General features: G+C 40.7%; 1 protein-coding gene across 16 annotated transcripts in view; it reads right to left on the reverse strand.

The window, feature by feature from the left end:
* Positions 1-26232, reverse strand: part of si:ch211-285f17.1 (sickle tail protein homolog) — a 422785-nt gene that overhangs the window by 68400 nt on the left and 328153 nt on the right. For 15 of the 16 annotated variants that reach the window (XM_060921371.1, XM_060921379.1, XM_060921372.1 and 12 more), the window contains 3 exons: positions 9046-9722; positions 6481-6588; positions 6234-6283 (listed from right to left, as the gene is read on the reverse strand). In XM_060921371.1, the coding sequence (XP_060777354.1) occupies positions 6234-6283; positions 6481-6588; positions 9046-9722 (835 nt within the window). The remainder of the gene's footprint in view (positions 1-6233; positions 6284-6480; positions 6589-9045; positions 9723-26232) is intronic. The other variant, XM_060921375.1, reaches the window with a different exon arrangement.

Raw genomic sequence — 26232 nt, forward strand, 5'->3', positions numbered from 1 at the left:
ATGTGTCCTTCTTGGATGTGCTGCCCCCCCAGGACACCACGGTGTAAAACAGGACACTGGCGACCACGGACTGATAGAACATCCACAGGAATTTCCTGCAGATGTTATTATTTGTGGGACACTGTGTGAGATGGCTGCCTCTCCAGTAGCTCTGTAGTTTTTAGCTCTTTTAACCTCTTTTTTTCCACCTTTTTACTTTCTGCTCTTCTTACGAAGACATAGTGTGTTTTTCTTCATATCCCATGGATATTTTTAACTTTAACACACAACCAGGAGCCATTTTTCTCTCTTATTTGAGAGAGGAGCAGCTGGTCCTGAAAACAATGGGACGAGCTGGGATATGACACCCCATCCCAGCGGACCTGAGGAAGAAACCCAGGGGCTGCAAAGCCGGGGCTAAGCTAAAGGCTAGGCTAGCGGACAACCGGCGGTGCTACAAACCATCCATTCCCTCTGTTATCATGGGGAATGTGAACTCGCTGCCGAATAAAGTCGACGAGCTATCCGCACTGAACAATCCGCCGATTTACCGGGAGAGCAGCTTATTTATTTTTATGGAGACATGGCTAACACACCTTGTACCGGATGCTAACGTGGACCTGCGGGGATTCACTGCTGTGAGAGCCGACAGAGACACTAAAGCATGCGGGAAAGGCAAAGGTGGGGGACTCATCATTTACGTGAACAACCGCTGGTGTAACCCGGGACACATCTCCGTAAAGACAGTCTTATGTTGCCCGGACTTGGAGCTACTAGCAGTTAGCCTGCAGCCATATTATCTGCCGAGGGAGTTCAGTCACGCGATCATCTATGTTTACATCCCTCCAAGGGCAGAAGCAGCTGCTGCATGTGAGAGGATTCACTCCGTCACAGCAAGGCTGCAGACACAGCACCCTGAGACATTTATCATCATTTCTGGGGACTTTAATCATGCTACTTTGGACTATACTTTGGCCACTTTTTACCAGGCTGTGAACTGTCCAACTAGGAACAACAGGACAATTGACTTGCTGTATGCTAATGTGAGGGATGCATACAGAGTCACACCCCTCCCCCCACTAGGGAAGTCTGACCACAACCTGGTTCGTCTACAGCTGAAGTTCAAAGGCAGCCTGCAACAACTAGCTCCATCAGGAGGTGGTCCCCTGAAATGGAAGATCCCCTCAGAGACTGCTATGACACCACAGACTGGGATGTGCTACTTAGCCCACACTGTGAGGACATAGAGGGGCTGACACACTGTCTGACAGATTACCTCAACTTCTGTGCAGATGTGGTTTCCCCTGCTAAGACTGTACGGTGTTACCCTAATAACAAGCCATGGGTAACACAGGAAGTCAAAGCTGTCCTCAACAGGAAGAAGGCCGTCTTCAGGAACAGGGAGGCAATGAAAGCAGCACAGCAGGAGGTGAAATGCTGCGTGAGGGAAGCTAAGGACAGCTACAGGAGAAAGGTGGAGCAGAAGCTGAAGGAGAACAGCATGAGGGAGGTCTGGGAAGGTGTGAAAACCATCACAGGCCACAACACAAAGACCAGAGTCATTGAGGGGACAGTGGAGAGGGCGAACGAGTTGAATGACTTCTTCAACCGGTTCAACCAGCCCACGACGTTGGTGCCTTTGGACCAGGGGGGTGTACTTCGGCTGTAGACAAACCAGGTTGTGGTCAGACTTCCCTAGTGGGGGGGAGGAGTATGACTCTGTATGCATCCCTCACATTAGCATACAGCAAGCCAATTAACTGAAACTCTGACCTGTATATACATGATTTTATGCACTGTGCTGCTGCCACATGACTGGCTGATTGGATACTTGATTAATTTCAAATCCATTATGATGGTATACAGAGGTAAAATTACAAAAATTGTGTCCCTGTCCAAACGCTTATGGACATGACTAGCTACATAAATGAGCTGTGGACACCAAGTTTATAGAAGCAAAAGTCTGTTTGTCAGTACAGTCCATCCTGTTAGCCTACAAACAGACTGCCTTAGGCAATAAGGTGTGGAAACATGTACATCCACAAACAAGGAATACTCACCACAATTAATGTTCTGGTTTCATACAATTTTTAGAATGTGAAAAATCAATCATTTTTCTAGCACTTTCATGTGTATAACCAGACCGTACCAGTATAAGATCAAGAACACAACATCAGATGGAAATTGTAACACATTATGATGCTTTCTTCCTTCATAAAATGATCTATTTCTGAGAGAAACAAAACTAGCTGAGGGAGAGAGAGAACAGGACAAATGTTAATTTTAAATAAATATACTGCCACCTAAAATGCTAAATGTAATGCTATTTTTGCTACAAATGATCAATGTTTCATTTTCTTCCTGAACATGCAACAAGCTTATGGAAAGGATATTTAAAGGGGAACAGAGGGCAATATATAGAGTAAACATAACAATAAAACACACATTAACGAATCTTATTCAAGACTTACAAAAGTTTTTTGTTCTAAGGTTGGAAAGTTATAGTGTTTTGAAAGTAGCTCGAGCAAACTATTTCCGCAGTTTGAACAGCCCGCCATGATATTAATTTTATCCAATCAGAATGCACGTTCATTTTCTCTGCGTAACACTCATGACGTATGTATGTGCCCAGTTGTGTTGGCTCATTGAGGTTGGGAATAGCACGTGTGAAATACTTGTTTCTGCCTCTTGCGACGATTTCGCAAGTCCACGGGTGGCGCCTATCTCATTGTAGCAAATAAATTCTGCTGGACTCGTGAGCAACTCCACGTTACATTTTCCGCACGAGCACCACGCCGTGTCACCTGCACGCAGACGCTCTGCCCCACGCTCGCCACGCCCATGGTCAGCATCAGTCTCATCCTCGCCGTCATCCGAGCTTTCTTCTCTTATTTCATCACCGGAGTTGAGAGTACCTCTCCTAGCTATTTTAAGTTCGTTTCTTAAGACAAGGATTTTTTAAGATGTTACCTTGTTGACAGTTTCGGCAAGAATCTTCCGCCTTCTTCAAAACAGTCACCAGATGTGTCCTGGGGGAGCGACCTGACAGCAGGAGGCGTGAACTACCTGTCAAATTGGGCGGGACGTTCACGGCGCCGTAGCGTAACATCAGCTGATAAGGCACGTCACCACTTGACATCTGGTGACTGTTTTGAAGAAGGCGGAAGATTCTCGCCGAAACTGTCAACAAGGTAACATCTTAAAAAATCCTTGTCTTAAGAAACGAACTTAAAATAGCTTTAATAGTTAGACATAATGAACTTCCACTACATAGTACCTCTCCTAGGTTCAAACTGGTACCCTTCTAAGCCATAGCCTGCTTGCAGTGTGTCTTGCGGGATCTCTTCGTATGATTCGACAGAGCTGTCGCTTTCACTTGATGCGCCCGACACCATGATTACACGCTTATCTCCTCTATTTTGGAGAGTTCTGCTAGTGCAGTGGGTAGCGCTGACGTCACGGTCTTTTAAAAATGGCGACTCTTGTGCGGTTTAGCGTATAAAGTATTATATTTACAATTACCAAGATATTTTGTTGTTTTCTAGTATATAAATTTGATAGAATACTTAAGAATACGTTACTTTGTCACATCAGCAACTGTATACATTATATTTGGTACCCCTTTAAACTACAGCCTCTGATTTTTATATTCTAGTCAATTTAAGTTGAACAGCTTATGGTCGTCTTGACTACAGCTATAGCTGTCTTGTGAACAGTTTCTTCTCTCTGAGCTGTGGATTTCTCCAGTTCCTTCAGAGTGGATGGCCTTCCAGGAACAGGTGTATTTATACAGAGATCACATGACACCATAAAAGTTGATGGCAACTGGTTACAAAAAACAATTTAGGAGTTTTCATAGCAACTTACTGAACAGGTATGCAATCACAATTTTTACATCTTTGAGTTTTAAATAATTTGGAAAACCATATTAATTTCCCCCCGTACTTCAGTATTATGGGTTATTTTGTGTCAATTCTTGAAATATAAGAGGTGAATACTTCTGCAAAATGCTGTACCTGTATAAACTCAGTATGTGCATTAAATTGTTACACACACATGAATACACCTGAAATCAGATACTGTGTTAGGAGTTAAACCTAATACTTGAAATCTGTTGGCCAATAATGATTTCATTATGAGTCATGACTTGGCACCATGCTTGTACCAGCATGCATTTGCATGAGAGTGAAAGTATAACTGTGTGTACATGTTTATCTGATAACTTATACTGTGTGTGCGCTCTGTGTACGTCTGTGAAGATTCTCAGTCATCCAGGTCATGGTAAACTGTGGGTGGTAAAAGAGGGCAACTGGACTTGCTTGATGATTCTTGAAGACGTTTCACCTCTCATCCGAAAGGCTTCTTCAGTTCTGTCTGACTGGTAGGGAGCATCAGGTGATGCTCCCTACCAGTCAGACAGAACTGAAGAAGCCTTTCGGATGAGAGGTGAAACGTCTTCAAGAATCTTCAAGCAAGTCCAGTTGCTCTCTTTTACCACCCACTGTGCTGTGTGTAGCGAGTGGAAGAACACCCGATACACTGCATTTTTGTATGAGATAGATTGCTGGCATGCATTTATGCCTTCTGTTGGTGGGCTCTGCATTCTAACCCTTTGGGGTCTGAGGGTATTTTCTGGCACTCTAATGATTTTGGCATGCTCTGATCTTGTTGTCAATTTCAACAAATCTAAGCAGTATTTTCAAAGTCATATGACTTTTTTGTATTTAGCACAAGTTCAGCTACAATAATATCTATGTAGTATGTCAGTCATGATTGTACTTTATAAAAAATAAATAAATAAATAAATAAATAAATGATAATTTAAAAAAAAAAACATAATTGAAGATGTAAAAAGCAGTTTTAGAACCATGTTGGAATGGGTGGAAAAAAAAACATGACCTTACCCATTGTGTCGAACTGTTTTGGTCACTTGAGGTGATTCTGTTCAGTCTAAGGAATGTATCAAGCACAAAACCTTAAATCTGCTCCATTTATTTGGACAATTAAGTGGCCATCAAAAAATTTATGTCCTATTGTTTTGGGATAAAGGGTTGGCAGTGGGAGGGATATTCAATGAGAAGTGTAAAAAAATTTCTATTCCATTCCAATGAGAAGAGTGAAAACCCCTCCCTCTGCCATTTCTTAATCCCATCAGGTCAAGTCACAATGGGTAAGGTAATTTTTTTCCACACATTCCAACACCGTTCTCAAACTGCTTTTTACAACATCTTCATTTATCTGGTATTTGACTTTATTCAGTGTGTCTTGAAATTAACTCTTCTACTATTTTACTCAGTTCAGAACCATAACCAACTCTGTTACACAATTACTCTAATTTTGCTCCCACTTCAACTCCAAATGTTACTCTCTAAATTCAAAATGGAGCAAAATTAACTATTTTTGAGGAAAATACTTTCAACTCTGAAAAAATATGCTCAGTCATTTTTCCTGTGTATGCACTACAGTGCATGCATATCAACAGATCTGCTCATAATAAATAGAAGAAATATTTACACTTACTCAAGTTGATCTTTGGCTGGATTGAGTCGAAGTTTTTTTTTTTTTTAAAAAAGGGCACTGCTCATCATCAGTGTCGCAGTTCTCAAGATTGAATTGAATCGCTGTCCTGAATCATGAAATGAATCATGATTGATTTGTTGTCCTGAATCATTAAATGAATCGCTGTCCTGAATCTTCCGAAGCGCATAAAATCCGCGTGCCATCTTGCAACAAGTTTTACCTCCAAATAGCCTAAATTATGTCTGACAGATTTTATCCCGTTTACAGTGGGTGTTCCCACCATGAAAGAGAAACCAATCGAAACTGAAAGAGTGAAAGTGATTAACATGCTGTTGCCATGTGAATAGTCTTTTATAAATGCACAAGCGTGCACTCAGTACTCTGACTCAAGTGTGACGGAGTAAGGTGACAAGTTTTGTTTCAACTAATTCAGATAATTTAAAAACTATATTATTATTTGGCAGTGGACACATAGAAAAGTGTAAAGTTTGTCAATATGTTTATCATGCTTGGATGATGAAAAACTTGAAGATATTTATCTAAATACATGAACTACTCATTCTAAACCTGTTGAGCTTCACCAGTGAAGCTCTTGACCCCAGAGGGTTAACGTGCATCACTATTACATAGTTCATGTGTAGCTAGACATGGAAAGGAAGACTAGATAAAGAAAAACAATAAGCAAGAAACCAAAGACAAAGAGTTAATGAAAAGTAGAGAATGAGATCTCTGACCTGTACTAGATGTGCTGTGAACAGGTGATCCTGACTTCACTGATCTGTCACTGAAATAACAGAAATACAGCATAATACAAACATACAAAAACATGACAAATGTATAACATAACACTGGGTTACATGAGAACAAACACAAATATTCACACAGTTCCATGAATTAATGTGAGCAGCCAGTGCATGCTGACAGTTAGTAGTTATACAAAGTACTCATACTAGACTACACTATCCAGACTGCCCTGCTTACCTGGCATGCTCCCTGTCACCTCTGTTAATGCTGGGACCCTTTAGTAGAGCATGCTGTACAAGGCCAGTCAGACTGGCTATCTGCTCCTCCATAGCCCTCATTCTCTCTCTGCAGAGAGACAGCAAACACAGATGTACATGCTCACTACTAACTGTATGTGTGTCCATGCATGCATGCACAGCAGGTTGCAATAGTAATAGTATAATCACGGTGATATCAGCTGAACTGCAAGCATTAAATGATTTAGTTAGTAAAACTTGTGTTGGTCTTCATTTTTTGATGATAAACTGCTGAATGATAAGTGTTTACCCTATTAGCAGGAGGTCAGGTTTTTTTGTTTTGGTATAGCAAATATTTAACCCCTTTGGACACAAGGAAAAATGCTATGGAACTTTCATGTGTACAATTGTATACATTATGTCCAAAGAGGATAAACTCCGGATATAAATTTTACCGATATGAATTCATAAACGTATACCTAATGAGCAAGCCTGAGGTGACAGTGGCAAGAAAAAAAACTCCCTGAGAAGTCAAGGGGAAGAAATCTTAAGAGGAACCAGACTCAAAAGGGAACCCACCCTCATCTAAGTAACAACAGATAACGTGATTATAAATAACTTGCTTCCATAAGCGCTTCTACAATCATGTAAGCAGGAAATTCATTATAGTTTTAACATGAAGTCTATTTTGATGAAGTTATCAACTATTCATTGATGGAGACTTGAGGGCAAAAACTGTTCATGACAACTGCAGTCCTAAAGTTATCATGGCAATTGTGGTCCTAAGCCATCTTCACTGTTTCTAAGTGTATCTTTAGGCCATCTCTATGAAGCTATCCTCAGCAGGAGCCCCTTGCCCAGAAAGCAGGGCATCAGTGGGTCAACCAGAAGTAGGACATCAGGATGGATCAGGCAGGTCCAGAGAGCAAACAGCACCGTCTCTAACTGTCCCCGCTGTATGGGTGTGAAGGAGGGCTTTGACTGTTAGCCCTCTAATAACACTTCATAGGCTGTAGTTTAAAGAGATGCAGTGACACCTATTAACTAGTAGGCAGCAATTATCAAAAACTTAATTAGAAGATAGTTTGTAGACAGATTTTGCATGGTAATTTTTTTTTGAAAAAAGTTGCTAGCATGTTTTATAAACTTCTTTAGAAAATTTCAATATCTTATCTATGTGAAAATGCTAAAAGTAGAATTATTTTGATGTCCTCATCACAGTAATAAGTCCATTTTATTGGGGTTATACATTTAACACCATGCAATGTAGAAGCACTGTACAAATACCTTTTGGATGTACTGCAATTAGATATACATGTTTTGTAGGCACACTGCATCTGCAGTAAGGGGGCACCCTTTCTTCAGTATATGCCCATCAGTTACCGGAAGCACACAACCCAATACATCACTCACACTACCAAAAACAAGAATCCAGCCTTTGTTCATTCTCTCACATGTCCAGAAAGCAAAAGCTCACATTTCTCTCTGGTCTAACCTTGGTGTTTGGACCACCACAACAGAATGGCTCCGGTTGAGGTCCAAGCCTGTTCCAGCATGACAGTGTCCCTAGGCATGAAGCAAGGTCCATGAAAACATGGTTTGCCAAGGTTGGAGTGGAAGAACTCGAGTGGCCTGCACAGAGCCCTGATCTCAACCCTACTGAACACCTTTGAGATTAATTGTGCCCCAGATCTTGCTCACTCAACATCAGTGCCTGACCTCACTAATGCTCTTCTGGATGAATGATCACAAATCCCCACAGCCACACTTCAAAAACTAGTGGAAAGCCTTCCCAGAAGAGTGGAGGTCATTATAACAGCAAAGGAGTGTGATGGTCACGTGTCCACAAGCTTCTGGTCATAGACTGTTCATGTGGACAGGAAACGATAGCATTGCTTACTATTGGTGTGTATAGTCTCAACTGTTCCGATTTTGAATAAAAGCTGCCTTTAAAATCAACATTCTGTTAAACAAAGGGAATTGCGCACACAGCCAAGAGTCTCCCTTCCTCACTGATCTCTCTGTAGCTTTACGAGCAATCTCACTCTGTGCTTACGAAGACCAACACCTATTTTTTCCACCATGTTTTTACTAAACATATTAATTGTTTTTTGGCTATTACTTTGATATTGCAAGAAGTCAAGCTATTCAGAACTAAGCCTTCAGAAACAAAGCCACTATTATTTATCTGTGCTAAAATTAAGGCTCTTAATTAATTATTATTTTTTTAACTTATTCTAAAGCTTATTTCAATTTATAATTAAAACTCACAAACATAAAAAGGGGATATTCTATGAGACTATTATCACTTAAAGAGACTGATTACTTTATGAGACTGATCAATTGAATTTACAGTGAAGGACCTATATTGTTGGTATGTACCTTGTATTTTTAGTTAGTTATTCTTATATAAACAGACTTATTTCCCTTACAGTTTGCTGTGGAAAAATGTATTGAGTTAGAGCACTGATTGTTAGTATGTATAATGGTATGATGTTAAGGAGACGCATGTTCAAGTATATCGATGCAGGTCCCCACCCTTGTTTTCTCCCCAAAGCACACTTACCGTGTCTGAGGTTCAACAGACGGTGCTGGCAGACCATGACCCTGAATATCAGAGGTCACAGGGGACCCCATTGTACTCCTGCCCTTATCCACAGCAATAGGCCCTTCTTTTCTAAATGATTGTCTGACTGGTGAAGATCTTTCAAGACCCAGAGTGCCTTGAGATTGGCTGGCCTGGATGTCAATGATCCTCATCTCACCCATCCTATGTGGCGATGGGGGTGGAGTCTTCCAACTTTTCTGCCGAAACAGCGAGTGATGCTCTGTCGGCTCCACAGCCATTCCAGAAATGCCATAAGAACGGAGAGAAGCACGATGGTAGCCTTGGTCCAGTGTTTCTGAAGGTGGAGCATGGTGATGTAACAGAAAAGGGTCACTGTAGATTCCCTCTCCTCCCCTCCCCATGCCTTTGGCAGAGACATCTTCATCCGGCTTGACATCACGCCGTTCAAGAATGGCACTGGGGCACGGTGAAGCTGAGCGGGTGGGCGTGGCCAGTGGGTGGCCTGCTCTCTCACGAGGCATGGTGGCTCCTCCCCCTGATGAGCGGAGCCCAAAAGGGATGCGTGAAGGCAAAGCAGTTACTGAGTGTGGAGTAGGAGGCATAGATGGACTGTTTGATGTCTGACGTATCAGAGGAGGAGCATCTCGACTCGTGTACATTGCCTCTCTGTGCATCTGAGAGGAGAAAGAAGATATTTCAATATACAACATTACTTGACTGGAAATATTACAGTCCCAAGTAACAACTGTAGGGTAGAGTGGGGAGACTTAGGACAGTTTGTATTCCCATAAATTAATTTCAACCAATCAGGTTTTAGATTACATCAGAATTTAGATGTTGCCCCTTAAAGTAATCTACTTCGTTTGGAGCTACAAAGCTGGACACTACAGTAAGGTTTGTGCAGTTCAATATTTTTGTCAACCAAAACTTGTATTTTCTATTTCGTCTCCACCTCCATTCTATGGTGTAATGTACATTGGTGAATCCAGGATTTGTTAGGAATTAAAGTATGTAGCCTAGAGTTACCATAAATAGTATTATTTATTAAACTTTAATTCTAGGGAAAAAAAAACCTTTAAGGATTTTTTTTTTCAAAATGGCCAGATGGAGATCGTTGGGTCAGATCCTGTTACAAGATTTTTTCTTGGGGTTTACAAATATAAAATTCTTAAAAAAATTTTTATTAAACATGTGGACGTGTACCTGCATGAATGATTAAGCTTATTTAATTCCTTCTTGAGAATGGAACTGTTTTGTCTCGTCAGGTTTTGGGTAAACTGACATTTTTCTATTGCTGTACCAGCATTGTGTGTTCATACAGTTCATATGTTATACATTTTGATAATAAATAAAATTTAAAACATGTAGGCCTAGGTATTTTATTTTTGTTTCATGTCTCCCCACTACGTCCCAAGTCTCCCAACATCATGTCTCATACCTCTCTGCAAAAAATAACGACAGAAAAAGTGAAGCCTGAAGCCTTCACTTTGTCCGTCGTTATTTTCTGCAGGGAGATACTGTGTCTGACACAATAGGTGTGTTTCCTGTCATCATGTCATTATATGTGAGATGAACACAGAAGAGCTAATACCATTAATGAGATTTGCTAGGTTTCAGCAAAATTTCCAACCCAAATAGCCAACTGCATCTCCAAACAAAACCATACAAAAGAGCTGAAACTAACCCAAAATAATTCCAGCACTAGAACAGAGACACAGTTTCTCTTTTTTGTCAACATTTGCATGGGTTTAAAAAAAAAGTCACCAAAGTGCACATGCATTTTTTTTTAATGTACTAACAATAGCAATGGTTCTGTACTTCACAGCCACACTGTCTTGACTTACACTTGCAAAAAGTTATTAGCTTTAATAAATTAAAAAATGTATTAGATATAAACCAATTTTAAATTAGCCCTCTGGCAACAATAATTATTAACTGTTCTGTGTGCTGCTTTTCCTTCACTGAAAATGCACAAACAGCAAGCATGGGGCAGCATGAATCCTCCATTACTGCTTGTTGCAGTTTCCATTTTGACCACTAGATGCAATAACGACAACAACAACTCCATGGATCTAAATTGGCCCAGAAAAGGGCAAGCAAATTAATGGAACATCAGCTTTTATTCTATCCACATTCACTGGATATGAGCAATCGCGTGCTCTGATTGGCTACTCTACTACTAGGATATCAGTTCATATACTATGAGTAGAGAAAAACAAAATGGCAGACCATGTTGCTGAACCAACAGAGGATGAAATAAAACCTGTGGATAGAATAGGTTTTATTTCATCCTCAATGTGGATAGAATAAAATCGTTATTCCACTCAATCTCGGCGCTACGTGCCTTGCCAGCCATCAGCTCATGCACAACTTGATTTCATGGAATAGCTGTTAAATATCCAACAAATGCCAACATTTTAAAAGTCACTAGTCACTAAGAAGAGGTAATTTGTAAACAGTATTCAATGAAATTTAAAATGTTTGGAATTGTGAATTACTTGATGATAGCATTTGCTGAATGGCTGATATATATAATGGAGCTGCTCATTAAAGCATAATGCTTTTCTTACTTCCTCCAATAAACATAAGGTATCATTAATGTAACAATGTGATTTTTTTATATTATTATAATGGCCATTTTTGTGCCTCGTATAACTGTATGTACACCTGTCATCAGGAGGATCCCATACTTGTAAAGAGATTTATTTCTTTATACGCAGTCAGGTCCATAAATATCTGGACATCAACAGGGTCTCCCACAGTATATTGGGGTTGAATTTAAATCATGAATATGGTCCAAAGGTGAAAGTCAGGGCTGGACATTAAAGGTAGTCTGACTGTCCGGGACAACCAAATGTTTGGTCTGGACAAGCCAAATCTGCATCAGCCTGCCTGATGGGACAAGTTGAATATTTGTTGAAAATCACAATTTTTATAATAATTATTCAAGAGTTACATCAATAAAGTCCCAACAAAACTAGTTCAATCCCTTCATTGATCTGGCCGTGTTATTGTTTACGAAACTCTGGGGAAACCAAGTACAGCAAGTGTGTGTGTGTGTGTGTGTGTGTGTGTGTGTGTGTGTGTGTGTGTGTGTGTGTATAAAAATCATCATGTTGTAATATCCAATTATAGATTTATAATTATAGACTTTGAATTCATTGGAATCTGAGAAATGGTGATCAAATACCTCAATAAAAGAAATATCTGTGGTGAATCTCCATTTCATTTGGACATTCATTGTATTTTTCCTTTTGTATGGTTCATATTAACCATCACAAATGTTGTAAAATATTTCGTGGAACTTTTATGACAGTGCTGAACTCACTTATGGTTTGTTTTCATTTACAATGTGATTCTGTCACCCCTATGTCCAACTTGTTTTCTTTCGGTTTCATTTCTTTGAAAGAAAATGAAAAAGATGATAATCTCAACTCTTATAACTGCAGATCAAGTAATGGATTATAACAGCACATGCACCATAATCGGGCACTGGATCGTTTTTGTTTAATTGTTGAATTTTATTTAAAAATTATAAATCATTAAAAGCATAATGATTATCATAACTATACCTGCCTTTTGACAAACTTTGTTAACCACTTTCCTTTCACTGAACTAGTAAATACATAGGAATAAAGGTCATGGTCAGGAAAAGTGAAAAATCTTGCCATTTGTCTAACTGGACAAGTGGATTAAAAAGTTAAATGTCGAGCGCTGAAAATGCAGACTTTCAGCTTTAAGTGTATTTACATCCAAATCGGGTGAATGGTGTTGGAATTACAGCACTTTTTTAATATGTGGCTCCCCTTTTGTAAGAAACTAGTCCAAAACAGGATAAACCAAAAATCATAAATTGCAATGTAATTATTAATACTTAGTTGCAAATACTTTGCAGTCAATGACTGCCTGAGGTCTGGAACCCATACATATTGCTCGAACTGTACAAACTTTTTAAGATAGTTTAGCAAATTCTAACTTGGTCTTCCTGTTTTTGAGGATTACCAATGGTCACGTTTTGTATTTACTGTATTTATATTTTCTGTATTTACTGTGGTAAAGACTCGTCTTGAATGTTGGCTTTGTCACAGATACACCTACTTCTTGGAAGGTGTTGCTGATCTGGCCAACTGTTGCAAAGGGGTTTTTCTTCACCAGGGACAAAATTCTTCCATCATCCACCACAGTTGTTTACCATGGTCTTCCTGGCCTTTAGTTGTCCCTGAGCTCACAGAGAACAATAAATTTGGCCATACCTAATGTTTTTGCCATCTCTCTGTTGAGTTTGTTTCCATTTTTCAGCCTAATGATGGCTGTGTCACTGGCAAGAATAGAACGCTGCAATTCCTATTAAGTTCACCAGATCTGGATGTTAATAGCCTCAAATTCAAGCTGAAAGTCTACACTTTGAGCTCATATATTCATCTTTTCATTTCAAATCCAAATTACTGTGTTAAAATAACAATAACTTTTCTAATGTCCAAATGTGTATGGGACTGGCTGTATTTCCATGGGTTTCTATAATAAATACTAGATGAAAATATATGGAATATTTTAAAATAGAATTCATAGATGATTCATTGGTGGGGTGTTACTAGTTGCATGGGCTGTAATAATTGTGCTCCGTTTGATGAATAAAAGTAGAATTAGTTCAATAAATTTTTATATCAAAGCCTATTTCTTGCTACCATTATCAACCATGAAAGTGTCAAATCCAACTAAATTTGCAGGACAGAACAAGACACATTAACCTATAGACAATAGCCAGGAAGTATGTTCACACATTGGCAATTTCAGTGTAGTCCTGCCAATAGAAATTTCTGGTCATCACTGATCGCAGACAAGCAGCGATGCACAGAAAATTTACTGCTCGATCATTTTTCAAGCATCATACACTGGACATGGAAATAAATAACTGTACTGTGACTCACAATTCACCATTTACATAATGTTCTACTGACATCATGAATAGTAATTTTTCTTAAATGCTTGTTATAATTGTTTAATTATATATTCCCCTGCAACTACATTAATCTAAGATGTTTCAAAAGGTTTTAAAATTTTTTTGTATAATTATTTGCAAAGACATGCTACATATGGGCTTTTTTCTAGACGCCGGTAACCATGTATATTACAGTACCTCGGTTCACAAAGCATTCTGGGAATTTTCTTCTACCACATCTGAAAATGCTCTGTTTGGAGTGCCAGTTGGAGGGCGAGATGACCACTACACCTTGATCCCCAAAAGGAACGGGACACCCTACCCTATGTATGAGTGCAGAAAACAGAGGGGTTGGGCCAAGGAAAGGTCCCACAATTCACAGTGCATGTTGGCCCCAAAGAACAGACTCCTGTTGACGTCCGTGTGTAGACCTGGAGCATAATGGGCTCCTTCACTGTCAAATGGAAGAATTTTGGAACCACCAGGACCCACAGAAATACTCCATCAATCAGCCCAGTATAGTGGCGAGATGGAAGCCACTCCTGAGTAAAAGGCATATGGTAAGCACTAAAGGATTTAAGGACTCACTGGACTGATGAGACAAAAACTTAACTGCTCATTAACTAACTAATACCATGATGGCAGCATTATGCTATGGGGGTACTTCTCAGCGGCAAGGATGTAGAAATAAAAAGCAGCTTAATACTAGGCATGTAATAATTCACGCAAGTCACAATTCAATTTGAGTCACGATATTCATGATTCCGATTTTCCATTTTCGCTCCAGAGTGCGACCAAAAATCTGACGAGTGCGACTAAATTTTTTCCTTGGTGGCAGTGGTGCGGCTAACATTTTACAGGTTTTTTTTTTGCACGTCTGCGTATGTGTATAGCACTACGTCTTTTCCCCCAAACTCATGCTCAAGTAAGAAGGACATCAAGGTCCGAACCAATCAAAGGGAGAGAAAGGGCAGGTCTTCACCCCGATTGCCTCTGATCCTGAGATTCCTGTACACTGCTGTGTATGTTTGAAATTGCGACTGGCAGGCTACTCATCCTGGAATGACAAACAAAACACATGCTAAGCAAGTGAAAACTCAAGATGAAAAGAAGAATTGATGTTTTTTTCATTAAGAAAAATGCTGTGCTACCCATTACACATATGCCTGACCCCAGCTCTGAAAGTTCCAGCCTAGACCTTACACTATAAACGGAGGCAACTGTTCAACCATCCGTCTTCCCTGTCCCTGGAAAGATGCCAAACAGTAACTCTGGCCCAGCATCAGAAATGGCATCAGACTCAGAGCCCACGGAACATAAAAAGGTCAAAATATATGCATTTCGGAAAGATTGGCTAACCAAGTTTCCATGGCTCAGATACAATAAAATGGCTAATGTGATGCACTGCATTTACTGCAAAGAATGTGGCCAAAGCATGGCCAGTAACAATGCTTTTGTTGTCGGAGTGTCAACATTCCAAATTGAAATGCTAAAAAAACAACAACAAAAAAACCCCACAACACCTCAAAGAAACACATCCTATGTCGTGACGTGTGTGACCCCCAGAGTGTCCCCCCTCCCCGCAGCATTTCAGCATCAGCAAACCGAAGCAGTGAGGAGTCAGAGATGATAAAATTCAACGCTGTTTATAATATAGCCAAAAAAGAGCTGCCTTTTACTAAATTAAAGTCTCAAATCATCCTCATGAAAAAGAACGGGTTAAATGTAAACCTGACCTACAGCAATGACACTGCATGTGCCCAGTTCACTGGGGGTAATTGCCGACACCTTGAAAAAAAACAGATGTCTGTTCAAATCTTGAATTCTATGTACGTCATTCATGATTGATGGAGACAAAGACATTTCCACGAAGGAGTGCGTGATCACCTACAGCCGTATCTTGCACAAAGGGAGGCCAGTCAACATATTAATTGGCCACATCAAGGTGGGGCATGCCAACGCACAAGGTAAGTGTAGCCAATGCAAGGCATAACCACAATAGCTCTAGTTCAAGCAGAAACAAGACATGCAACAAGTTAAAATATAATACGAATAAAATTAAATGATTCATGATTGCAAGTGGGGCGGCACGGTGGTGTAGTGGTTAGCGCTGTCGCCTCACAACAAGAAGGTCTGGGTTCGATCCCCGTGGCCGGCGAGGGCCTTTCTGTGCGGAGTTTGCATGTTCTCCCCGTGTCTGTGTGGGTTTCCTCCGGGTGCTCCGGTTTCCCCCACAGTCCAAAGACATGCAGGTTAGGTTAACTGGTGACTCTAAATTGACCGTAGGTGTGAACGTGAGTGTGAATGGTTGTCTGTGTCTATGTGTCAGCCCTGTGATGACCTGGCGACTTGTCCAGGGTGTACCCCGCCTTTCGCCCGTAGTCAGCTGGGATAGGCTCCAGCTTGCCTGCGGCCCTGTAGAACAGGATAAAGCAGCTAGAGATAATGAGATGAGATGATTGCACCAAAATTTTGTGCTGGTGTACCCAAATGAAAAAAAAGTTAGGTGCACCAGTGCAACCAATGCAAAAAGTTAGTCTGTAGCCCTACCATGATATTTAAAAAATTAAATGAAGAAAATTTTATTACCAAAAAAAAAAAGCAACGTTGTAAAGGGTCAGGTAAAATAGAGTCTATTAACTAAAATATTCCTTTTATGAGAAATAACTTTTATGAACATTTGTTCTACCAGCATTTGCTTTTTTCTTCAGCTTTCAGCAGTCTGTATAAAGAGAGCTCCGCTTTCTTGTTAAATGTTTGCACAATCACATAACAGCTCTTTCCCATTTTAGATCTGTTTTTTTAAAATGTTTTCAAAAAACATTTTAGAGCCGTGTTACTTCTGCTTATGTTAAAGTCATGTGTATTCCTGCTATTTTACATTAATGTGCCCTCTGCTGTCTAAACACAATTACAGCTAGAATAAACTAAGATTACACAGCCTGATAATAATCACAATTCATTTTTTTATTTCATTAATTCAAATAGTCATAAATTTGTATCACAATTTATCATTGCACGATATATTGTTACATACCAACCTGATACAGAAATGTCTTTAAAGAAAACCTGCTCCAAAGGACACAATGTCAGAATGGGGTGTAGTTTCACCTTTCAGCACAATAAAGTATACTGCCAAGACAGTTTTGTAAGTCTCTATCCTTGAGAGGCCCAGCCAAAGCACAGAAATAAGCCCCATAGAATATCTTTGGAGAGATCTGAAGATGGCAGTTCATAGATACACACACACACACGCACACATGTATACATATATATACACACACAATATATATATATATATATATATATATGTGTGTGTGTGTGTGTGTGTGTGTGTAGAAATACACACACACACTATATTTTATTTATATATATATATATATATATATATATATATATATATATATATACACACACACACACAAAAACTGAAGGGCTCTGAATACTTTCCAAAACTCATAGTGCCAGGGCCCTCAAGTGGCACAACAGAAAAGCATTCAGCCTGTGATCTTATGAGCACACGCTTGAATCCTCATGACATCACAGCCATCCATGGCTGGGAGTCCAAGAGAGCACCCTCTCTTGGACTCCCAAGGGAGTCCATGCTCTCTCTTTGGGTGGGAGGGTTCTCTCTCCTGTCAAGTACAGCGACACTAGCTAATCTTGGACCTCTGCAAAATCATGTATATAGAAGGGTGTTGATGGTGCATTACTTTGCCCTGTAATGCAGAATGAGCCATAGTTTGACAAGATGTGGTTAGCTGGCTTCACATGTCCCAGAAGAAGCATGATAGCGTTCACCCTCCCTGGTTGGTAGCTGTTGTATGATGGGGCAGAGCAAAGCTGGCTGCTGGGTGTGAACCGCATAAGACTAAATTAGGAGCAAAAGGAGTACAGTGCCACTGTAATCATCTTTGTAGTATTTGGCAGCCATGCATGCGGCCATGGATTTGCCAATCCGATGTTTTTATATTCAAAACGATACAGATGTCAGAGCTCACACTATCTCAGTCTATGATCTCAGCTTTTAACTACATATCAGTTGGGGCCACAAAAAGTCTTACAGACAGGATATAAATAAACGCAACACATTTGGATTATTTAGAACAACTCAATATACCTCTTTCACCAAGAAATTATACATTACATTGCATATAACCTGAAGCTAACAGTAAAGGAGGACAATTTAGTTTGAATTTACTTTTATAAACCATACTCTTTAAAGCTTAGGTTTCAACACACATTACTACACAAACAGGTTTGCACAAGGTATATTACTCATCTCCCTAAAGAGCCATGCAAACACTCCATTTGCAAAGCTTTTGAGTTCAGGTGCTCGCTCTCAGACTACATTGTTGCTTGTGTGTATGACATGAAATATGAGAGAGAGAGAGAGAGAGAGAGAGAGAGAGAGAGAGAGAGAATGAATGCTGGGTAGGTAAATGTGCTCTGGGACACAACATAAATGATGCCATCTCTTGCAGTCTCGCACAGGCAGCACACACACAGCACCCATGCTGACGCAACCACATGTGAAGGGCCACAGGCATTTCTCCATATCTGTAGAGAGACACTTTGCCTTGAGGCTGTGGATGCTGAATCAGTAGATTTTTCCCCAGAATGCTTAAGAACACTGTTAAGAGACAGAATCATGTTTCCTTCCTGTTGCTTCAGCAATGAAGAGTAACAGGAATAACCATGTTAGAAGTCACAATCTCCACTAGGGGAAAACATATAATAAATTCACTGCATTATAAACATACAACACATCACTTTTTTTTGGTAAATCATGCTACTTTTGTTTGATGAACCTGGAAATAATGTTTAGACCCACTGTCACAGACAGCAGCAACTGTGAATACTATGAAACTTAAAGTACCAGTCAAATGTTTAGACACACCTACTCTACTCAGTCATAGGTTTTTTGGTATTTCGACTATTTTCTACATTGTAGAACAATACTGAAGACATCAAAACTATGAAATAATATATGGAACATGTATGGAATTATATGGTAAACAAAAAGAGTGTTAAAAAGTTTCATATTTTAGATTCCTCAAATTATTCAGTGTTTACCTTGATGACGCTTTACACACCATTGGCATTATCTTAACCAGCTTCATGACGTAGTCACTTGGAATGCTTTTCAATTAACAGGTGTGCCTCGTCAAAAGGTAATTGGTGCAATTTCTTTCTTTTTTTTAATGCATTTGAGAGCAACAGTAAATAATAAAAATACAGTAAATAGCCCTATTCCACAACTGTAGTAATCCATATTATATCAAGAACTGCTCAAGTAAGTAAAGAGAAATGACATTTATCATTACTTTAAGACATGAAGTAACTTAATTCATGAAAATAAATTAAAACCATTGAATTAGAAGGTGTGTCCAAACCTTTGACTGGTACTGTAGTCACTAGTTTGTTTGTTTGTTTGTTTTTTAATACAACAGAAAGCCATATGTTGGTTTCATTGTCAATAAATGAGCGAAACTTGTATTTCACATCCGTGTTGAAAGTTGTTAAGCACCAACCAGAGACAAAAGCAAACGCAAACTAAAACTCCTTTTGACTTACAGCTTTTTTTTCACGGCATTCTTTGAAAGGTCAGACAGTCGCTCACTCATTGTACTGCTCTCTGTTCTAACAATCAAGGCTTTATATCAGCGCTGAGTCAGATACTGAACCAAAACCACACCCAGCACAGGTGAGTCCCATGTCTCCAGTCACTTTAGTTCGGCAACACTGAAAGGTAAACTTAACTACAAACCACAGATCTTTAACTTTGTTCCAGTCAAAATGACTTGTTTAAATCTCCAACATGACTTGATGTGTATACCACAGGATTCCACAGGGGAGAAAAATCCACAGGATTTTTTCCCCCCTGAAATTAGTCTCCGTCAGTCTCTGTGTGCACACACACACACACACAAAACGAGAATTGGTTTTCAGTGTCTACTTTCATTATTACATACCTGCTAATCATGACAAAATGCTGTTTATTTTACAAATAGATTGTATAATTGTATTCTATTTCTATACACGTCTCATGGATCACTGCGATGTTCAGTGTAAAGCAGAGAAGAGAACATGAGGGTTAAATATTTAATATTTTTCAAATCCTACTGTTCAGAGTGTTGTTTTAATAACCTTACAAAGTGGAAGGCTCATTAGGTGTCAGGATCTCTGTGAAATTACTTTGTGGCTATGTGCTGAAAGACTCAAAAATAAAGTCGGCTTGGATCAAAGTAAATTTAGTGGCAGAAATTTGTCCCAGGAGACTGAGTGTAACAATATCACCTGAGAAAAAGATGGGTGTGTGCTCCAAGACTATCAAACAAGGTAATATAATAAAGGTACGCGCGCACACATCCATATTTAGTGCCATTAAAACTGACATAATATCTACACCCAGTAGAATTTACCATATATTGCATAGGGATGGCAGCAGACTTGTAGACCTTGCTTATGAAAAGAATTTGTGTATTACAAATACTACTTTTGAAAAGAGAACTGGTAAGCTTTGGACATTTGAGGACCCTAAAGGGAACAGTCATCTTCTTGATTACATCCTAGTAAACTCGAAGTGGAGGAATGGTGTACTAAACTCAGAAGCTTACTCAAGCTTTGAATCAGTTGGATCCGACCATAGAATTGTTACAGCAAGGATTCATCTTTCCTTAAGGTCAACCAAGCCTCCAACTTTCGAAACGCGACATGACTGGAAAATCCTGAGACACGATGAGCATGCTCGTTCGAGTTTCACTATTGAACTCGGGAACAAATTCAGCTTGCTTTACAATGAAAATGAGTCGTCAACTAAGCAGTATCAGGCCTTAATCGATGCTAAAGATCATGCTGCTGCAGTGACTCTGCCTCTGATTCCAAAAACTAAACGAGACAGGAATGCGAGCCACCCAACCATCGTGGAGGCCAGGAAGAGAGTCGATCAACTTGGAAAGAAGTATAACATCAGCAAGTCTAAAATCATAAGGAGAAGGCTACAAGAGGCAAAGCAAGAACTGAATACAGCTTACTTGCAACTTGAGGAAGAAACACTGAGGAAGCACTTAGCAGAGGCAAAGCTGGAATTCGAGTCTAGGAACACTTCATGAGCTTGGAAGATTGTGAACACCATCACTAACAGAAAGAGCTCAGCTTCAGGTAAGCTGAAGGGTAGGACCCCTGAGGAGAGAAAGGCTCAGTGGTTCGATCATTTTAAAAGCCTGCTGGGAACCCCTCCAACTGAAATCATAGTACCGATGATTGACACACAGTACCAAAACCTTGGCATTGCTGATACAGAGTTCACTCTAACAGAATTTATGGAGGCCAAGAAACAGCTTAGTGAAGGAAAAGCTTCCGGTGAAGACGGTATTATGCCTGAGCTACTGATAAGAATCAACACAGATGACATCATATTGAAATTCAGTAATAAGCTCCTGGTGTATGAAGATCTTCCTGAGCAACTAGCTGTCATGAACATTCTTCCCATTCCCAAGTCCGGAAATCTTAGTCAAACCTCAAACTACAGAGGTATACAGTAGCTTTGACCTCCCTTGTATCAAAGCTGATAAACAGGATGATTCTAAATCGCATTCGCCCTGTGATTGACCCGTTTCTATGTGGAAACCAAAGTGGGTTCAGATCTGGTCGTTCGACAACATCACAAGTGCTTGCTCCGAGACGAATTATTGAGGGGGTCAAGAGGAAAAACTTGACAGCTGTGATGGTGTTTGTGGATTTCTGCAAAGCTTTTGATAGTATCAATCACCAGACTATGTTTGTGATTCTCAAAGCCTATAGCATACCCGACCATCTAGTCTGTGCAATCCAGAAGACCTATGAAAACCTAAAAGCGAAAGGTCCTTACTCCCAATGGCGAAACAGACTTTTTCAAAAATCATGCAGGAGTTGTGCAAGGTGACACCCTAGCACCATTTCTCTTAGTCATTGTGCTAGATTATGCTCTTCGGAAAGCCATTCAGGGTAAGGAAGTAGATTTTGGATTCACTCTGCACCCTCGTGCTGGCACCGGAAGAAGGCCAATTCCTGCAACAACCATTTGTGATTTGGAATTTGCTGATGACATTGTGTTGTTGTTGAATGAAATTGCCCAAGCTCGCCGACTACTTCATGCTGTTGAATCAGAGTGCCTTAAAGTCGGCTTGAGAATCAATTCAGGCAAAACAAAAGCAATGTACTTCAGTATGGATGTTCAACCATTGCACACTATGGATGGGTCACAAATAAATCAAGCCTTGACTGAGTGTGGTGATCAAGATTTTAAATACCTTGGCTGTTGGTGCAACAAAGAGAGAGGTCTATACTCACAAAGCCCTTGCCTGGAAATCTCTACACAAGCTCAACAAAATCTGGACTAGTGATATGCCAAACAAGATCAGTTATTACAGTTATTCCAAGCAACTGTTGAAATGATCCTTCTGTATGGAAGCTCCACTTGGTTGCTGACCAAGCAGGAAGAGATGTCTCTAGATGGCACCTATACCCACATATTGACGAAGGTTCTAAATTTTAGCTGGAGGAACAGAGTTGACAAGATGCTATATGATAAACTACCAAAAGTCTCTGATACTATTTGAATCCGTAGACTCAATCTTGCTGGTCACGTGTTCAGAGACAAGTCGTTGCCTGCCCACCATAGAGTCACTTGGCAGCCAACCCACAGTTCCTCGTCATGTGGAAGACCACAGGTCAACATTCATCAACAGGCTCCTCAGAGACACAGGCCTGCAACACATTGACGAGCTGGAGTCTAGCATGTTGGATAGGAACATTTGGCGTCATCATTCTCGTTGTCCTGAGACCTCGACCTGAGTAGTAGTAGAGTAGTAGATCCATCCATCCATTATCTGCTCAAACCCAGGACCTTTTTGCTGTGAAGCGACAGTGCTAACCACTACACCACCGTGCCGCCCTAGAGTAGTAGATGTAGTGCAGCGGATAACTGCATATTTCATTAAAATCATTAAGATGGTGAAACAAACATCAAATTTGGCACAGATACTCTTCAGAGTCCTGTCTTTCTAAAAAGGGCATTGGCCACACAAAAAATTCAAAATGGCGGCCGTTTTTCAAGATGGCCACTGGTGAGTGACAAATTTAGGTTCTTCGTGTAATACATTTCCATGTATTTGCTCTTTAAGTATTTTTTTTGCCCTTATAAGCTGACAGAAGATCCATCAGCACTCAGGCGATGGATGATTGCTGGCCAAGAGGTCAGCCATTGGGTGACAATGTATGAAAGAGAGTCTCAAAGTAAAGAGTCTAGTGAGCAGACAACACGCCATGAGCAAACACCACATGCACAGAACACATTCTTGGACAGAGTCAACAAACTGTCACTGACTTTGCAACACCTGGGTAGCCCTTTCCAGGAAGAGAGTCAGGATCTGTACTCCATTGACAGCAAACACATTGCCCACCCCAGCTCAGCAGAACTCCTGCAGACACACTTTGAAAGAGGCCAAGCTCAATTTCTTGCATTTTCAGAGTCTTTGGCAAACAATGCAGCCTCCTTCTATGAGCCCATTAGGAGGAACAGAACTGACTTCTTCAGACAAGTAGCTGCTCCAGTGGAACCCTCAAGACAGAAGCTTCTGAAAGAGGACTGCCAGCTGTTCTCGAAGCTGTTTATATCCTGTCAAAGCAGAGAATGTAATCTACATGAGTTTTTCCAGCATGAGAATCAAGCATTCCCAGCTGCACTGAGTGAGGGTGGAAGGCTGTATACATGCCAGAAAACTCAACTGACCTCTGTCCTGGAGGGTCATGTTACACCAGAAGACACGACACCAGAGTCCGATGTCCTGATTGTAGATGGGTCTGCTCTAGTCCATACATTGCCACCAAAGAGAGGGAAAACCTTTGAGGGCTATGCACTATTGGACTTCCTGCCAGTGATACAGTCCTACAGTAGCAAACACACTGCCACACATCTTGTCTTTGATGTATACACCACATCAAGTCTCAAAGCTGACACCAGGATCCAACGTGGCCAGGGAGGGAGGCGCAAGGTGACAGACAAGAACACCATTCCATCCAACTGGCGCAATTTCCTCAGACACAATGACAACAAAACTGAGTTGTTCCAATTCCTGGCAGACAAGGTTGCCCAGATGTCTGCAGCAAACCTGGTTATTGTGACAAAAGGATCTGCTGTCCTCAGCACCCATGAGACTGGCCTTCAGGAGCTGGACAAGTGCACTCATGAGGAAGCTGACAGCCGCATCTTTGTGCATGCGAAGTATGCTGTGGAACATGGGAGCAAAGCCATTGTGATCAAGGCAAATTGCACTGAGTGTCTTCCACATACTTCAGAGTCTGGGGTTGGAGTACCTTTGGGTGGCATTTGGCCAAGGCCAGAGCTTGCGATGGATCAGCATCCATGACATGTGTAAACATATGAGCCAGGAAAAGATCTCTGGCATCTTGTTCTTTCATGCCTTCACAGGCTGTGACACCGTCTCAGCCTTCAGGAACAAGGGCAAGAAGACGGCTTGGCAAACGTGGGACATCTGTCCTGAGGCCTCCCCTGTATTCTCCAAACTGAGTCAGTACCCTCTCACAGTAGAAGAGGGTGACCTGCAGATCCTGGAGAAGTTTGTCATACTCATGTATGACAGGTCCAGCACTGCTGCCACTGTGGATGAGGCCAGGTTTGACATGTTTGCAAGGAAACAAAGGCCCTATGAGGCCATTCCACCAACCAAAGCAGCTCTGCTTCAACATACAAAGCGTGCTGCTTACCAGGCTGGTTGTGTGTGGGGCCAAGCAACCTAATGTCAGCCAGAACCAGAGAGTCCTACTGACTGGGGATGGCAGAAGTCAGGTGAAGCATGGCAGGTTTTCTGGACAGCCAACTCTCCCATAGCCAAGAGTTGCCAACAGCTAACCAAGTGTGGCTGCAAAGCAGGCTGTCGTGGCGGGTGCAAATGCTACAAGCTGGGTCTTACCTGCACAGCTTTGTGCAGTTGCAAGTGTGAAGTCTAAATCTCTTTTTTTATATCTCAATTTTTTTCTTTATTTTTGTATTTTTTAAATATTATGGTATAATTTTTTTGTTTATATATTATATAGCCAAAACAATCACAGTAACATGCCCATGTTCAGTGTCTTGAATCCAGGTATACATGATATCTTTCCTATGGTTACTGTTTGTATGACCAAAATATTTTACCCTATGGTATTTTTGGGGGCCAACTTCGATGCTGTCTTGACCCATGTCATGGCCAGTTTGGCTCGAATAACATATTAATAAACTTCCTTGATTAAAACACATCATTGGATCAAAAAATCGTGTCTCTATCTGAATTAGTTGCTGAGGTATTAAGTTTTTCACCATTTGTGGCCGCCATCTTGGATATTTCCCAAGCAACACTTTCTGTAACTAAAATTACCTGTATGCAGCAACTTATCACCCAAATCCATGGAGTTGAGCTCAAAAATTCTGCATACTTTGTCCATTATGTAACCTCATCCAATCACTTTCAACCACAGATGTCGGCCATCTTGAAAAATGGTCGCCATCTTGGATTTTCATGTGGCCAATGCCTTTTTTGAAAAGAGCAGGTCCTGGAGACAATCTGTGCCAAATTTCATGCTTGTTTCACCATCTGAATGATTTTTACAGTTATCTGCTGTACTATGGGGAAAAAATTCTTTGATGTTTGATTTGGATTAACAAATTGTCATATTTGCAGTTTTGTATGCACACTTACAGAGCAGGGTTTTTTTTTTTTAGTTACACCTGTACACCTGCTTATTCAGTACAAATTCATGCAATTATCTAAATCAATCAATTGTCTGGCAGCAGTACAATGCATAAAATCATGCAGATAAAATCATTCCAAATCAAACAGCATGAGGGAGGTCTGGGAAGGTGTGAAAACCATCACAGGCCACAATACAAAGAGCAGAGTCGTTGAGGGGACAGTGGAGAGGGCAAACGAGTTGAATGACTTCTTCAATCGGTTCAACCAGCCCACATCCTCCCCACCCTCTCCCTCACTGCAGCCATCTCTCCTTCTTCCCTCAACACACCTCCCCCCAGTCATCACAGCAGCCCCCTCCTCCCCTTCTTCAACACAAACTCCTCTATGCATTACTGCAGACCAGGTCAGAGGTCAACTGAGGAAGCTTCACCCCAGGAAAGCAGCAGGCCCAGACAAGGTGTATCCACGACTACTGAAGACCTGCGCTGCTGAACTGGATGAACCACTCCA

The sequence above is a fragment of the Neoarius graeffei genome, chromosome 5 (genome assembly GCF_027579695.1).
Source record: "Neoarius graeffei isolate fNeoGra1 chromosome 5, fNeoGra1.pri, whole genome shotgun sequence".
NCBI lineage: Eukaryota > Metazoa > Chordata > Actinopteri > Siluriformes > Ariidae > Neoarius > Neoarius graeffei.